The sequence below is a fragment of the Thermobia domestica genome, chromosome 16 (assembly GCF_964235325.1).
Source record: "Thermobia domestica chromosome 16, izTheDome1.hap1.1, whole genome shotgun sequence".
Taxonomy (NCBI): Eukaryota; Metazoa; Arthropoda; class Insecta; order Zygentoma; family Lepismatidae; genus Thermobia; species Thermobia domestica.
Genome location: NC_137469.1, coordinates 5,286,843 through 5,305,231, shown reverse-complemented (window position 1 = coordinate 5,305,231; position 18,389 = coordinate 5,286,843). Strand labels below are relative to the sequence as shown.

Genomic DNA, 18,389 nt, shown 5'->3' with positions numbered 1-18,389 from the left:
TTCTTTGCATCTGGCTTCAATGGTTCGTCCTGTTTGTCCAATATATGACTTACCACATTCACATGGAATGCGGTAAACTCCAGGAGTTCGGAGGCCCAGGTCGTCTTTGGTTGATCATATTAAGTTATTTTTTTTTATTTTTGCTGGAGGTTTGTGTATTGTCCTGATGTTGTACCTGGAAAATAGTCTGCTGAGCTTTCCAGAAGTGTTCCCGGTGTATGGGAGGCAGATTGTGTTCTTCCGTTCTTCATTCACAGTTTCTTCTGCATTTTTGTCCTTGTTGTCAGTGTCCTTCGTTCTGGTCCTTTTCAGGGCCATATTTATATCTCGCATTGAGTATCCATTCTGTAGCATGGCGCTGCGAAGGTGATTAAGTTCCTCTCTTAAACAATCCTTGTCGGAGATGGAGAATGCTCTATGTGCTAAAGTGTTGAGAACTCCAAGCCGTTGAACTTTGTGATGGAAACTGTTTGCGTTCAGGTATAAATCTGTATGTGTTGGTTTCCTGTATACCCTATGGCCCAGGCTGCCATCCGGTCTTCTGTATATCAAGATGTCAAGAAATGTAGACGTCCATCTTATTCAACTTCCATCGTGAATTTAATATTGGGATGCTGGTTATTGAGATGCTGCAGGAATTCCTGTAAGGAGTTGCGTCCATGTGGCCAGATAGTGAAGGTGTGATCAACATATCTATAGAAATATGTGGGTGCAAGTGGTGCTTTCTTTAGTGCTTCATGTTCAAAGTGTTCCATATAAAAATTGGCTACTGCAGGTGAGAGTGAAGAACTCATGGCGACGCAGTCTGTTTGCTCATAGTACTGACCACGGTATAGGAAGAAGGTTGAAGTGAGAACATGTTGAAAGAGATCCAATATCTCAGGCCGGAAGTATTTTCCAAGAAGCAGTATTGTATCTTTGATCGGAACTCTGGTAAACAATGATACCACGTCGAAACTAGCCATAAGATCTTTGGAAGAGATCTTCATCGTCTTCAAGCTTTTTACAAACTCTGTTGAGTTTTTTGAGTTTTTCGCATGGTGTTCACACTCGCCCACGTATGGTTGGAGTAATGTTGTAAGATACTTGGCCAAAGAGTAGGTTGGGCTTCCTATTGCACTAACAATTGGTCTCAGGGATATTCCTGCTTTATGTATTTTTGGTAAGCCATATAGTCTCGGAGGTATGCTGCAGTGTGGTGTAAGTTGTTTGCGTGTATCTTCGTCCAGTCCCGACTTCTTTAGTAGTGAGGCTGTTCTTCTTTCTACTGCATATGTTGAATCTCGTGACAAGGTGGTATATGCTGGATCTCGAAGTAACTGTGAAATCTTCTCTTGATAGACATCTGTGGGAAGCACTACACTGATGTTTTCTTTGTCAGCTGGTAGAATGGTGATACATGGGTCTTCTCTTAATGCTTTCAGTGCGATTAATTCGGCTTTGCTAATGTTTGGTCTGGGCATGACGGCTCTTTTCAGGACCACGCTGGCTTCCTGACGTATTTCTTCTGCTGTATCATTGGTAAGATTGCTAACTGCTTGTTCTATGCTGGCAATGATGTCTATGGCCGGAATTTTCTTCGGTATGATAGCAAAATTTAGCCCTTTCTTTAGTAAACTGGTAGTGTTTTCATCCAAAGGTTCATTGGTAAGATTTACGACCACTTTCTTAGCTTCGATTCCGTGTTTGGTTGGTGTGGATGGTTTTAGTTGATTGACTTTCTTAATTTGTTTAGTCACCTATCTTTACCAGACTGCACTTCCCTCTAAAGTCTGCCAGAATTTCAAGAATCTTAAGACACATAAGTATGGCACTTGTAAGAGAACGCATACATTTCATCCGTCAGCAGCTGGACCGTACGGACCGACAGCTTCTAACAACTCACCTGGAACTAGCCGGCTGCCTCTCACCAATAGATTGGGAATGGATCGAATGTCATCAACAGCGTTGGCCGATATCTCACGCACCAAAAGTACGACAGCGTCGCCATGGGTTCTTCACTCTCACCTGCAGTAGCCAATTTTTATATGGAACACTTTGAACATGAAGCACTAAAGAAAGCACCACTTGCACCCACATATTTCTATAGATATGTTGATCACACCTTCACTATCTGGCCACATGGACGCAACTCCTTACAGGAATTCCTGCAGCATCTCAATAACCAGCATCCCAATATTAAATTCACGATGGAAGTTGAATAAGATGGACGTCTACATTTCTTGACATCTTGATATACAGAAGACCGGATGGCAGCCTGGGCCATAGGGTATACAGGAAACCAACACATACAGATTTATACCTGAACGCAAACAGTTTCCATCACAAAGTTCAACGGCTTGGAGTTCTCAACACTTTAGCACATAGAGTATTCTCCATCTCCGACAAGGATTGTTTAAGAGAGGAACTTAATCACCTTCGCAGCGCCATGCTACAGAATGGATACTCAATGCGAGATATAAATATGGCCCTGAAAAGGACCAGAACGAAGGACACTGACAACAAGGACAAAAATGCAGAATAAACTGTGAATGAAGAACGGAAGAACACAATCTGCCTCCCATACACCGGGAACACTTCTGGAAAGCTCAGCAGACTATTTTCCAGGTACAACATCAGGACAATACACAAACCTCCAGCAAAAATAAAAAAAAATAACTTAATATGATCAACCAAAGACGACCTGGGCCTCCGAACTCCTGGAGTTTACCGCATTCCATGTGAATGTGGTAAGTCATATATTGGACAAACAGGACGAACCATTGAAGCCAGATGCAAAGAACACAACAGTTACATCAGACTGAACCAACCAGAAAAATCCGGACTGGTTGAACATAGCATCAAACAGCAACATAAGATTTTGTTCACAGATGCCGAAATAATAGCCAAATGCTCAAGAGTTTGGGACAGGAGGATAAAAGAAGCCGTTTCAATCACACAAGAGAAAACGAACCTTAACAGAGACACAGGATTCCAACTGAGTAAAACATGGACACCAATCATATCCCGCCATTTCAAGCACCAATCAGAAGCCGCTATTTCAACCACCAATCAGTAGAGTCCAATCATACATAGATGAGTATATATATATTCCATACACTCCATTGCACCATCATATTCGCCTGAAGATGAGGACGATGTCAGCCCTCAAAACGTCGCAAGATATAACAGTATTTACCTGGCTGCTAGCCCGAGAAGACCTGTTCACTATTTCATAACTGTCTGTCTTGTTTGGCTTAAATGACATAATCGCAGGACATTGAAGACTTCATTTTATTTTTACACATGCTCGGCCCGTACTGCTGCTGATCGACTGAGAGTATCATCTAAGAACCATGGTAATAATTTCTTTCAGCTGTAACAGTATTCAAAATTGCTATGCCTGTTATTTTTTGAAGTAATATTGCAACAAAGAAAGAACTGGAAATTTCATGCCTTATTTCGTTAAACATTTCCTCTGCTACTGAGCTAGTCATTTGGAATTCTATTAAAAGTTCTAGCAAACATAGTTGTAGAGATCCACACTTTCTTCACTTCGGCCGTATTGGAGGTGGGTGGTTAATACGACACCAAGACCTTCTTTCTTCCCCCAGGATTGACCCCAGATACGCACATTATATCGAGGCTGAGTATGCCCCACAGCCTCTGAGTGCGGAAAGAATGGACATTTTATCAAGTTCCAATCACCCTGGAAATCGAACCTGGGTTCCCCGCATTGCAGCAAGATACTCTAATACCTTAACCACCGAGGCCTGTGGTGACATTTTTACTACTGCTGCAATAGTACAGATATGACAAGGTAATATTTTGCGTTAATAACGGATACAAACTTAGGCGGTCACTACAGAAATCGTTAACAAATGCCATTTTTGACTCGCCGAAAGTGACCCATTAGGTTCAGCTATCTCAAATTTGGCTGATATGCATACTTTTCTATATGGAGTAGAATGAAAATTGCATGTTTCTATGTATCACTGTTCTCAAGATAGTGGAGGAGTAATAGACAGGGAAAGCATGACAGACAGACAAGATAATAACATTAGCGTTATAGAAAGAATATAAACCCATGACGTGGTGGAGATTTTACCATTCAAAGATGATAGTTGCAGAAATACGTACTTTGGATGTCAATACATTGTTTATTGGTTGACAGCATACCAGTATGAGATAGTACTGTAATACCCGTTGTAAGGGCACGAGACTTAATGTTAGTATTGGTTAAAGTAATGCTATTAGTAGTAGTACTTAGCAAGAGGAGATAATATGAGAATGATTCAGAAAGTAATGCCTCCAAGTCCACTACTTGGCCAATAGTGCTGCAAATATTCTGAACTGTTTATCATTAATGTATCTGATGTTTAAGCTATAGAATGCTACTTACTTTACCTTCCTATTTCTTCTCGTTCCGGAGTAATAGAGCGATCCATGGCATTTAGTGGTAACGTTTGGTTCAAACAGCGGGCTGTCATTGAGTTTCTGACTGCGGAAAGTTGTGCGCCCAGGAACATTCATCGCCGGCGACGAGTCGTAAATACACCATTGGGACCCGCAAACAAAGCGTCAGTCGATATGGTACCGCCACACGTCCTCTCCTCCGCCAAAAATAAAAATGAAAGTTGTCCCATCTTCTGGCAAAGTATTGTTGACATTCTGCGTCATCGTGCCTATAGTCCGGATCTTACGCCCTGCGACTTTTGGCTCTTTGCTGAACTTAAGGATCAACTTAAGGACCAACGCTACAGTTGTGACGCGGAGGTGGAAGCAGCAGTTCGACAATGGTGTCGCCAGCAGCCACTACAATCCTTTGCCGACCTTATTTCGCGTTGGCGCAAGTGTGTGGTAGTCAGCGCCACCACATCGTCCCATGCTTTCTGAAACGTCTTTGAATGGTTCCCAGTTTTCCCGGCAGATGGCAGCGCAGGGTCCGGCCAAGGGGCTATATACTTTAGAGAGAGGAGGAGAGTCTTCTTCTTCTTCACGTAGGACCCGAGAGGATAACAGCAACAGCAGCAGCAGCAGCAGCAGCCGGGTCGGAACCCGCACCGAAGGGCACTGGAGATCAGGCTCTGAGAAGATGAAGTACCGCATAGCATGGAGTGAAACACGAGTGCGACAAGAATTGTAGACTCAGTTTTTAGTGAAGTGCAGTGGGCGGCTGGATATCGTGATAAGTATTTTACCTACATTATTGTACCTGTATAGTCTGTATCCGGTACCAATAGATAATTTTATAAAATATATAGGAAACATTTATAAACCTTGATTCTTATTTCAAAAAAATATTGGAAACCACCTCACCATTCCACGCGTTGTCTGCGCAACTAAGGTATATGCACCCTCACATTTGCTCTAGCGCAAATGCGACGGTGACAAGTGTGTTGCCCGTAGTAAGGACTACGTTGAAAATTGTGTGACCATTTGTAGCTGACATTACAAGCTTTCCAATGCATCTGTGCTATCTGTCGAACACAAATAGCACCTTGGAACATTACTTTTTGAATCATCCTCGGATTTGTAGTAATAGGTAGCAATAGCTGCATTGTTTTTCACATCATGGATACTTCTTTCCGAACCAATTTTCAACTTGTTGCGACTTCCTACTCCGCTCGCCACTGCACCCTACGACACTAATAATAGCAACCAAGATATCTTTTTTATTTCTTCCCCACTGCATAATGTTTTGTTTGCTTTCTGTTCAATTAATTTGTGAACTATTGTAACACTATGACCAGTGGCGTATTTACGATTTTCTTTCGGGAGGGGCTTTGCTAACTTTCGGGGGGGCTTTGCCTGGAAATGTGAAAATTCTGCAAGATATTTCATTTACTTTACTATACTAAATAAGATTTCGGGGGGGCTTAAGCCCGGAAGCCACCCCCTAAATACGCCACTGACTATGACTGACAACATTGCTTTTTGAATTACCATTGGGACCATTACCAGTGTAGATCCAAAACTCCTGGTCCAATTTCAAAAATTCCAACGCTTTAGATTGAAAACCTATCATTTCCAGCGACTTTGTTCCCTGTATAATTTTACGAATCTGCACTCATAACATAACAACGTTGGCCTATGCCAAGCGACTTTTGTTACACCCAGTACAGAGTACGATTTTGTAAAATTGTCCAATTTCGTGAAAGAAGTTCTGCATCTATTACTAGAATCTCCATACGTTTGGCAAAGCTTAGTCTGTTGTCATCCAAATGATTCTTGTGTGTGGCTTGTTTCCATGCACTTCACATGAGGAGATCCATGTGTAACACTGTTTCCTGTTACAGTTATATAAATAAATAAATCATGTTGTCGTTAAAACTACAAATTCAAACAGCGCAAACGTTAACAATAAGAAAATAAAACTTATTGTAATAATAATAACAATTCTAATGATGAGAACAGAATCTAATATCCCTTAAATAACAATAAAATGCTGAGAAACAATGTAAATGTTCTTTCGACATAAACAGATAATTTAAGACGTGTAATTTTAAATGTCATTTTTTAAAACAACATAAGTCCATATACGCATTGTTTTCGTGTTTTGTTTCTTTTTTATTTTCCTGCAGCGCCGCGTCTTGTTAAGAATTTGACTTTCTGATTTACATGTAATTATTCCTTTTAATTTTTAATTTCCGTTCTTTAGTATGTAAATAAGGCTTTTAATGCTAAATTACACTCAAATGATGATAATATGAATATTCCTGCACATGTAATGCTGCTATACTACTGTATATTAAACGAACTCATATGCACCATTTAGATTTTTACTGTATATTGTCAGTACTGATTAAGAATACAGTCGCTAAATTGTAATGACTGTAAATAAAATTTTTCGTAAAGATAATATCTCCTAATGCCTTCAACGATTTAGTCTACCTAGGCATTTAGAATTACGTACCTAATCTCGCACCTTTACGTGCTGATAAACATGAGCGGTGCATGAATATAATACAACTTTACCTACGTTGTTATACATAAAAGCAATCCAAATTACTTAAAAATTCCTATTTCACACAGGTTGGATAAAAAGTAATGACAACAGTTCTCACGCTAGAGGTATCAGCACTACAAGAGCAGTGGCGTCTATTTATGCAGTTCACAAGACCACGTGAACCATCAATAGACGGCCGAAGATATCAGATAGACTATATTATGATTCAGGACAGATGTCGGAATAGCTTGAAGAACGCGTGAAGAACCAGGGCTGACATTTTCTCCTGTCATAACCTTGTGCTGGTCGAAGTGGATATTCAACTGAAAAATGCAGAAGAATAAAAATAAGCAACAAGATGTTTAGTATTGAAAAACGAGGAAGTGAGAAATCTTTTCGTTAAAAAATTAAGAAAAAAAAATACTCAAACGAGGAAAGGATAGGTGCAGGTAGTAACAGATGGTAGGAGCACGTTACACTTTGGACACAACAGGCTGTAGAAGAAGTGATAATAGATTACCGCGAACACAAGAACGGCTAAGAAATCATGGTCTACAAAAGAGATATTGCAGAAAATGAGGGAAAGGAAGATGTGGAAACAGGTTGATACAGAAGAGGGTAGAAAGATGTAAAGAAAGTTGAACAAGTTACGAAGGCAAACAGACAGAGGAAAGGAAGTGTTTTACAAAGAAAAGTACGAGAACAGAAGAATTAGAAAGAGTGGGGAAATATAAAGAAATATACAAGAAGGTGAACTGTATGGAACTTCGAAGAAAACAAGGGGGTATTGTGATGGCAGTAGAAAGTAAGAATGGGAAGATTGTCAGTGAGAGAAGGGAAGTCTCAGAAAAATGGGAAGAATATGTTGAGGACTTATATGAGAGTAGGGATAGACCGTGTGGGCTAGATGTTGAAGTAGAAAATGAGAGAAGTTGAAGTATGAGAGAATAATAAAGGGTTTAGAATTCTTCGGGATGAATTTGGAAAAGCTATATATCCGAGATTAGAAATGGAAAGGCAACCGGGATAGATAATATTAAAAAAATCGAATTCATTAAGAATATGGGAGACAAGAGCAAGAAAGAATTGTTCCAAGTCTGCAGTGAAATTATATGAAACACGAGAGTGACCAAAAGAGATGATCATGATACCGATGAATAACAAATCGAACCCAAAGAAATGTGAGGACTATAGAACTATTAGGCTCGTATCATATGCAGCAAAAATTTTGCTTCGAGTTCTGAACAGAAGGTTGTATGAAAGAACAAATAAAAAAGTTCAAGAGGAACAGTTCGGGTTCAGGAGAGATAAAGGTACAAGAGATGCATTTGGATTATTGAGCTCCTTCGTGGCTAAGCGGTTATCGTACGCATCTTTGGCGTGGGAGACCCGGGTTCGATTCCCGGTGGGAGCTCATATGGTTCGGATTCCGCGTTAATCAGTAGGTCCACGTCTCATATAGCCTCGCTGCTGAACGGGACGTTAAACTCAAAGTCAAATTTAGTTTGATTTCGTTCGTTCAGGTATATAATTTACGAGATCAAATTAAATTTTAAAAGAAAACGATAGAATAAATAATGAGGAAAGGTTTAAACTTGTCTCCTGGAAAATTTAAGAAAATGAGATACGCCCTTTTGTCTCTAGAGGGACGATATATTACCCTAAGTGAGACAGAAGCCTGGTACTATCTTTAAACAAGGTAACGCTTGTTCACACATAGCACGTTCTCTATGAACTATATGCATGATGTTGAGGTACTTCATTGATCAGCAAGGTCCGTCGATCTGTAGCCGATAGACCACGTATGGGACCGTCCGTGACGTATCGCTGTGCCATCGTTGTTCCCTGAATCACTACCAAAGCTGCCCTGAGTCTTCTCCCCACACCATGATGCCAGGAGTAACACCAGTGTCCTTTTCCCTTGGTGCAATCATACTCGCAGATGATGGTCATCCGAGGTGATGCTGAATCGAGATCCACGGCTAAAAATACGACACCAGTGATCAGCAACCTATCCTACCGAGGTATGACACCACTCCAAACGAAAGTATTATGGTGCTAATGGCAGCCTTCAAATGGAATGGCGATTCGGTAATCCGGCTGTTGCTAGTTTCCGACCTCGATGGTGCGGGATGCCACGGGGCGTTGTAGTGAGTCCATTTGTGGCCAGATTGCAGACACAGATGTGAACGATGTACTTGGAGCACAATACGCCGATCCTTCCATGGTGTGGTCAAACTATCGACCGAAATCTTGACGACGAGGGTCACATATGACCAACGAGCTGGAAGGCGGAGTGAGTGAAGCGTGCAAGGTTTACGAAGGAGGACGGCAGGTATACCGGTAGTCGATTCAGCTTATACATGTCCAGTTTGTATATAAATGATTTCACTTTCTACGTGTGGGGCTAGTGCCATAAAAAAGTCATCGTCCACGGGAATTTGTGGAAAACACCTCCGATAACTAAATGACCAACCAGAACCCTCCTTTCCAGCATTTGACAACCGCTCGTCAACTCCAAGTGGACTATTTAGTTGCCACAGTTCAAAACGCTGTCCTTTCAGTCAGTGATTAGAAGATTGTTCTTCAACATATATAGTTTTCTTATATATATATATATATATATATATATATTATACTAGATTATAGCAAAATGTGGAGGCCTGACATCTGTTTCACATTAGCAATAGTATTGAGAGAGAGTGACAGATACACAGTCGGTGCTGCGACATTGCAACCCTGCAAATGCGGTCAAAAGAGCGATATGGGGAGGAAGAGATACTGTTATAAAATACAGCAGAGGAAGTTCAAAGAATGACCATGTATGGAAGAAATCAACTTTAAATAAGATTAGGAACCACGTTCTGTTGATGAACGTTAAAACCGGAAATGGCTAATTTCTCTCCTTTCCGGTTTGAAAAGAGAGTTAAGAGAGGTTTAACCTACACTATAATGACCGCAAAGGCTCATGAAACCTCGTCTCTACACCAATCACCGAACTGTTTTGCTTCATGTGTGATACATCGGAAAATTTCGGTACGATTCGTGGCGTTGCTTTCCGAACACACGCTTGAGATAATGTGAAACGTCAGAAGTACACCAACAATGCTGCCAAACTTTGCAGACAGAGAAGAAGGTGGAAAAAATGCACTTAAAAATCATATAACACGGACGGTAACAGTTATTCAAACTAAATGGTAAGAATAATAACTGCAAAAATATAAAAGCCACAACAAAAAAATAATAATAAAGGAAGAAAACGATACTTAACTACAATCCGACAAGACTGTACCCTCCGGAGATGTTCCCCATAAAGTACGAGAGACTAGACTGGCAAAATTTCATGGATAAGAGTTGACGAATTAAACACACACTCGCGTTGTATTGGGTAGTAAAATCGGTAGGTCTAGGTCAAGCTTCACGATTCCTTGCGATCACTATAGGGACTCCAGAAAGCTGCTCCTTGATATCTCTTATCGTTTTCGCTTTAATACCTTTTGACAGATCGACGGACGGACATATTCGTTCTATATTACTTCCTGCACTTATGCATAACATAGTGTTGACGTCTAAAATTGCATACCAGCAGAGAAGAAAGGGGTAAGAAACAACATATGTAACCACAAGAGCTAATTCGTTCTAGACGTTTGACATTTCCTTCATCATCGCCTGCAAGAGTGCACTAAAGTGTCACACCATTTTGCATGTACGTAATTCAAAGTTGGACATTTACTTTCGGCCACCTTTTTAGTTGTATACTTTACATATTGCTTAAAAATACCATTTTTATCAAAATATTTAAAATTCAATCTTAGGTATTTAGGAAAATTAAACATTAAAACAAAGTGACCCATTTTGCAACACAAGTCGATATTTTGAAAGATATTGCATATGGATGTAATCTCTACTATTGAGCAAAATAAGTGGAATAAAAATAAGATTTATGGCAAATTAGCGAATACAAATTTGAAAGTCAACACGCTCAAAATTACATTATTTTTTCTTACGTATTAGGTTGATTATGTGTAGTGTTTATAACGCTATACTCAGAGTGTAAGTTAGAATATTGTGTTCGCACAGGGCAGTTTTAGTCATTTTCATTCTCGGTGGAATTACTCAAAATGTTTGGAGATCTATTTGTTGTGTGGAGAATAGAGATGGACTAAGTCGCTTTCTCGCACCTGAGAAAGACACACTCGCCCCGTTTCATGAAAAGTATTACGCATTCATGAATTAGTTCGCGTAGTCGCCTCTAAATTATTTATATACGTACTTCACAAAATGATTATCTATGGTCATTATCATTATAAATATTTTATCAACTTTTGTATCTTGCAGTGTATTTAGATGTTCTATGTTTTGCTTTATAAGTCTACATCCCTTCGGAAACATGTTTCCCTTTAGGTGTGTGCTAGGTTTTCAAGAACACAATCTACTCCGGGCTACATGCCAAATTACTGGGAACTGTGGAACTGACGATAGAGACCACATCCGCTTTAACCCTAGTTTTTTTTTATTTGTAGAAAAAATAGATAATCGGTCCTTAGAAATCCAAGATTTCAACTTACTTTTCGGATTCTGGGACTCACTTCTGCCCTCCTATCATCTCATATTTCGATAGCATTCGATCAGAAATATAATACATATTACAAACATTCTCCTGTTACGCATTGAAATGGAGAAAGAAAATTGATTGGTTTAAAACATTTAAATAGTATAGTAATGATTAAAACTAACTGGATCAGAGTTGTAATTGGCTACAACATGTGTTAGGAAATGAGTAATTATCTGAAATCAAATTACAGTAGGACGTCGATAATCCGAAGATAAAAAATCCGAACGCGGTTCCTAGAAGCTTTTTACATTTTGTCTTAGGGCTAGTGATAAACAAACAATATGGTTGTCCTGAAGGGCGCCGATCCTGGGGGCGAGGGGGCCCGGGCCCCCCAAAATTCATGTGGGTCCCCTATTGTATTTATGAATATACAATATTTGGCATAATTTGAGTGCAACTTGTCTTAAAATCTTCATATATATACCTTCGGCACCTGAATGCCCCCCCCCCAAATTTACAGAGAAATAGGCGCCCTTGGTTGTCCGTCGGCGTTGTGCGAAGTCAGTGTTTTTACAAAAGCTGATTAATATGTAATTGTTTGTCATATAGACTTTTATTTTTGTTTTCCCTTAGACCTATACAAGTTAAATTTTAAGTGTGATTTACAAGAACAGTGTAATTTAGCGTACGAGCAGGTTCTTCAGAAACATTAAATGTAGGTAGCCTTACGTACGCTATTGTAATTACTGTATGTACTGTATCGATAAAAGAGCATACCGTACAGTACAGTATATTTAAGCCTAAATGGTATTTTCTTGGTCATTTTCGATAATCCGAACAATCTGAAAATCCGAACTACCTGTGGTCCCAATTAGTTCGGATTTTCGACTTCCTACTGTATTTTGTTTTTACCATAAAAATGAAGTTTCACTTTGTAGAATGTAATTCCAATTCCTCGTTTCCTTAAGTCATTACGGATTCAAAATTTAACAAAAAGTTTCATACGGAAACTCGTACCTTCAAAAACAAGTACCAGCATTTTAAAAGTATAATTGTTATGACTTTCCCTTTACTTTGCTTTTCATTATCATACTGATTTGTGATACACTAATTGTTTTATTTCATGACTACATATAAGAATAAATAAATAAATAAATAAATAGTCTTCCTTCGCTTCCGAAAATGCAATAAAAACTTTAAAATTGCGATGCAAATTTAAATTTATTTTGCAGTTTGATATATATACGACGCGTGTCCGAAAAGTAAATACCGTTTTGGAAAAAAGAACAAAAACAAGTTTCTTGAAGCCCAGTTTATTTTCGCATGAAAAAGCACATCTTAAACTATTTTTCTACATAGTTTCCACCAATGTTCAAGCATTTGTCAGAGCAGGTGACCAACCTGTCCAAACCTTTCTCAACAAAAGATCCCGCCAGTGTCCGACAACTGCTCACCGTTTTGTTTGAACACCACCGCAGCGCTAGTGTCGGCGCTCAACGCATGCGCGCTAGTTTTATTGGTTCGTTACCTCTCCACTGACGCCAGTACGGTTGAGTTGTCGTGAGTGTACTGTGTCCTGCCATTTTACAATGTTTAAAGCAATTGCTGAACCCGCTGACTGTGAAATTCGTTCTGTTATCCGACAGTTCGGTTGGGGGCAGTTTGATCACCCGCTGTACAGCTCCGACTTGTTGCCATCTGAGTAGAACTTGTTCCTGTACATGAAGCACGAGCTCGGCGATAAGCTTTTTAAAAGCGACGACGACGCAGAAAACGCTGTGGAGTTATGGTTGTCTTCATCGGCAGGATGTTTATTTAAGGAAAGTTTGTATAAATTGGTCACCCACTATGAGAAGTGTTTGAACGTTAGTGGAAACTATGTCGAAAAATAGTGTAAGATAATAAATTTGGCTTCAATAAATCTGGTTTAGTATTCTTCTTCAAAACGGTGTTTACTTTGCGGAAACGATTCGTACATTGGCTTTATACATAGTCTTGAAGGCTGCTTCTAAGGATTGAAATCTTTTTCTGGTTCTTAGACTGCTTCGTCTAAGTCTTAAGAGTCTTTATCCCGGCGAAATTAAAATACCACTAATTTTAAAGTAATTATGTGATCTCTTCAAATAGAAAAAAGATAATTGAAATATGGAACAAGAGCGCCCTAGACAATATTATTTTACATGAGAAACCGTTATCATGACTCGCTTGCCTACTTTCGATTTCCAGCCATTTTGAAAATCGGCATTTATTTTCGCGTTTCTAAACAGCTGAAAACGGAAAGCCACTAGGTGACTTGTGATAACGGTACCTCACGCAAAATAATATTGTCTAGGGTGCTCTTGTTCCATATTTCAATTATCTTTTATCTATTTGAAGATATCACATAATTACTGTAAAATTAGCGGTATTTTAATTTCACCGGGATGAAGACTCTTAAGCCACATTGTCACGTTACAAAAACTTGTAGCTGTCATAAAAAAATAAAATCTTGAATCCCTACCATTCACCGTCTACACATAGTCTTGTAAGAGTCATAAAACATTTTTTCCATCTTGCAAAGAGTCGAAAAGTGTCCAACTTTCTGGGACGTCTTGCTTGCTATCTGCTATCGCCCTCCCGCAGACAGAAAGGAAAAACCAGTTTCGCCGCTTCCGAAACAACGGATTCTTTTGGACAGGGAGGGGGAGTGCGCCAAAATACACGATTTTAATGAGGAAGTTCACTGTTTGTCCACTAGAGTTCAGTGCTGCATGGGTGGGGATACCTTTCTTGTTTACAAGAAGTTGTAAAATCTAAACAGTAGATAGAAAGATCGGATAGCGAGGTATTTTCTATGACAGCTACAAGATTCATGTAAAATGGAAACGTGGTCTCACGTTCAGCCTTGTACATGGGTGGATGGGGTCAAGATAATGAGGGAAGGGGGTCAGAATAATCCCGTTCACCCAAGAGGCCGCTAGGCTCGAGAAGGTTGATAGCTACTGTTTTTGCAATCATACCGTCTAAGACCATTTCATCACGTAAGCCGGGAGTAGAAATATACGACAGGTATTACCTGTTCTTTGGGGTGCAGCTACCAAATCAAAAAGCCTATTTTCGCTATCTGTATTAGTTCTTTATATAGGGATACGATGTTGGAACCAGATGATCAACTACTTCCGGTTCTATACACTCACAGAGAAAATTCCGTTCTCCGAACAGCGGTATATTGTACAAATATACGGTATCCTCTTGCTTACTATAGAAATCAGTACGGAGCATATGTTATCCGTATGCTACATAGGCACTGCCCTTAGATGTTATGTCATGCCGTTGCAGGATGTCTGTTATCTAACAGTCTTCCTTATATTACCTGCACATATGTACGTTACCTTCGTCAACTATATGTTATATACATCCATTTGTATGTGAGGTCCTGACAGCCTACATTGTTTCATACGGAAAGTACATATAGATGGAATACTTATACGGAAAATATTATAAAAGATACGTTTTCTGTTATACGTCTGCTGTACGTGAAAGTACAAAACCTACAGGAATTACGCATGTAACCTATCTTTTTAAGTACGCCACCTACAATTTTTTTTTTCTCAGTGCTGAGGGAAAAACATTGTAGGTGGCGTATTTATAAAGGTAGATTACATAAATAATTCCTGTAGTTTTCTTGACTTAACGTACAGCAAACGTATAACTGAAAACGCATGTTCTATAATACTTTCTGCATAAGTGTTCCATCTATATGTACTTTCCGTATGAAACAATGTAGGCGGTCAGGACCTCACATAGAAATGGACGTACATAACATATAGTTGACGAAGGTAACGTACATATGTGCAGGTAATATAAGGAAGACTGTTAGATATCAGACATCCTGCAACGGCATGACGTAACATCTAAGGGCAGAGCCTATGTAGCTTACGGATAACGTATGTTCTGTACTGATTTCTGTAGTAAGCAAGAGGATCCGTATATTTGTATAATATACCGCTGACCGGAGGACGGATTTTTCTCCGTGTAGGGGAATGGCGATAGCGATTAGATCTATTCTTGAGATATTGAACCCACATCCAAAAAGAAAAAAATATTGCTATTTCTTACCGTTTCTGCTTTCTAGTACTCCATTACTGAAACCGGAAGTTCTACTACCACCGGATTCTGTTTGATCAATAAGGCTAGAGATCAAACGCATTCTAAAAATATTGATTCCATATCAATAATAATAATAATAATAATAATAATAATAATAATAATAATAATAATAATAATAATAATAATAATAATAATAATAATAATAATAATAATAATAATAATAAACACTTCTAGCTATGTGTTTGCTCTATTGAGATCCAACATTTAAACCGGAAGGTCTATCACCTCTGATCTTTAAGGAGAGATAAAGATAGAAATGAAACTAACTCTTGAGATTCTGAATCAATATCAAATAAACATTTTTCTCTATCTGTTTTTACTATGTAGGGATCGAGTATTGAAATCAGAAAGTCTACTACGTTCTGTTTCAATATAAGGTTTAGTAAAAATCGGTGAGTTTAACGTCCCACGGTTATGCCCTTTGGGCTAAAGGAGACGACGTATGTGAAGTTGGCCCCCCCCACTTTAAAATTTTGATTCGAAACTGAAGCCAATCGATTGTTTTTCGTTTGTTATTGATTGTTTTGAAGAAAAAATCGTTTGTTTCGAAAAACGTACTGACATATTCACAAAATAAAGTTGGGGGGCCAACTTCACACTAGCCCCCCCACTTTAAATTTTCGATTCGAAACCGAAGCCAATCGTTTGTTTTTCGTTTGTTATTGATTGTTTTGAAGAAAAAATCGTTTGTTTCGAAAAACGTACTGACATATTCACAAAATAAAGTTGGGGGGCCAACTTCACGCTGCCCCCCACTTAAAAATTTCGATTTCTAACTAATGCCAATCGTTTGTTTTTCGTTTGTTATTGATTGTTTTGAAGAAAAAATCGTTTTGTTTCGAAAAAGTTACGAAGATTTTCACTAAATAAAATTTGGGGGTTGGCAATTTCCCGCTGGGCTCTCTAGTATGAAATGTCGACTCAGAACTGAAGCCAATCGTTAATTTTTCGTTTGTTATTGATTGTTTTGAAGAAAAAATCGTTTGTTTCGAAAAACGTACAGAAATATTAAAAAAATAAAGTTGGGGGCCAACTTCACACTAGCCCCCCACTTTAAAATTTCGATTCGAAACCGAAGCCAATCGTTTGTTTTTCGTTTGTTATTGATTGTTTTGAAGAAAAAATCGTTTGTTTCGAAAAACGTACGGACATATTCACAAAATAAAGTTGGGGGACCAACTTCACGCTTCCCCCTCCCACTTTCAACTTTCGACTCCAAACTGATGCCAGTCGTTTGCTTTTCGTTTATTATTGATTGTTTTGAAGAAAAAATCATTTGTTTCGAAAAACGTACGGATATATTCACAAAATAATGTTGGAGGGGGCCAACTTCACGCTGCCCCCTCCACTTTCAACTTTCGACTCCAAACTGATGTATGAGAAGGGTACCACGGTGGACAGGGGAGGGTAACCCTACGTGTTTTTTTTTTTTTTTTTTTTTTGTTTGTTTGTTTCTTGCATCAGGATTTTGGGGAAGGCTTTCTTCCCCAGGGGCGTCATTTCAGACTTCGCTTGAGGGGGGCTACAGCACCACCGACATAAGACTTTAACGTTTTGTACTAGTATATTAGTAGACAATTGATTAAAGTAAATGTATTCCTCAAACTCTTGGGAAGGCAATTGCCCCCTCCTGTTCCCCCTAAATGACGCCCCTGTCCTTCCCCCTTCGGGGTACACTCAAAAAATTTGGTATGTCAAGCAATAAAGTAGTACATTATATGAAACCCCAAGGGTGTGGTTTGATGATGCCAACTTGTATTCTTGCCTCTGATGATGCACATTTTGTGTTCGTAATTGTACTGATTTGAACAAAATCGTAGACTCTCACAATGGGAACTCTGATGACACACTTAATTACCACAGAGTAATGATTCATGCATCGTTGGAAACTCTAAAGAACGCAGATCTCAACGAGGTAACATTTGTACAATTCCCTCCATATTCTTAGAAAAAGTCGCTCTGAAAATAAATGTAATTTACGACAAAAAACTGAAACTCAAAAACCTGTCCAACTTTGGCCTCCTCCCCCATACAAGCAACAAGTACGCATATAGGGGTATTAGTATGTAGTGAACTACTTCATTGCTTTCTAAACCAATTGTTATGAGGGCACCCCAAGGGGGAAGAAATGCCATCTCCAATATCCTGATGCAAAAAAAAAAAAAAGAGAGTTTCCCACCCCCGTCCGTTGAATTACTGTCAGATACATGAAATGCATATCGGCGGGATGCTTCATCCTTCATAATCACATTGTCACCAAAGTTATCTTCCTACTTTAATTAGAGAGTAAGTTATAGAAGTTTAAATTGAATAACATCAAGGGACGACCAGACTGTATTCTACAGCATGAAACGGCTCAATGGCACCCCTAGCTTTATTTTCTGAATATTTCTGTACGTTTTTCCAAACGAAGTTGCCCCCACAACTTTATTTTTTGAATATTACTGTACGTTATTCGAAACAAACCTTTTTTTTTTCTTCAAAACAACCAATAACATACGAAAAACTAACGATTAGCTTCAGTTCTGAGATGACATTTCATACTAGAGAGCCCTGCGGGAAATTGTCAACCCCCAAAATTTTATTTAGTGAAAATCTCCGTAACTTTTTCGAAACAAATGATTTTTTCTTCGAAATAATCAATAACAAACGAAAAACAAACGATTGGCATGCCCCCCCAACTTCATTTTGTGAATATTTCTGTACGTTTTTCGAAACAAACGATTTTTTCTTCGAAATAACCAATAACAAACGAAA

At 38.9% G+C, this 18,389-nt stretch overlaps 1 protein-coding gene across 1 annotated transcript; it reads right to left on the bottom strand.

Annotated features, from left to right (window-relative positions):
* Positions 1-578: 578 nt before the first annotated feature.
* Positions 579-1,463, bottom strand: LOC145673350 (uncharacterized). The gene has a single exon (XM_081742979.1). It carries the CDS (start codon positions 1,461-1,463, stop codon positions 579-581), a length of 885 nt encoding a protein of 294 aa, XP_081599105.1.
* Between the last annotated feature and the right edge of the window lie 16,926 nt (positions 1,464-18,389).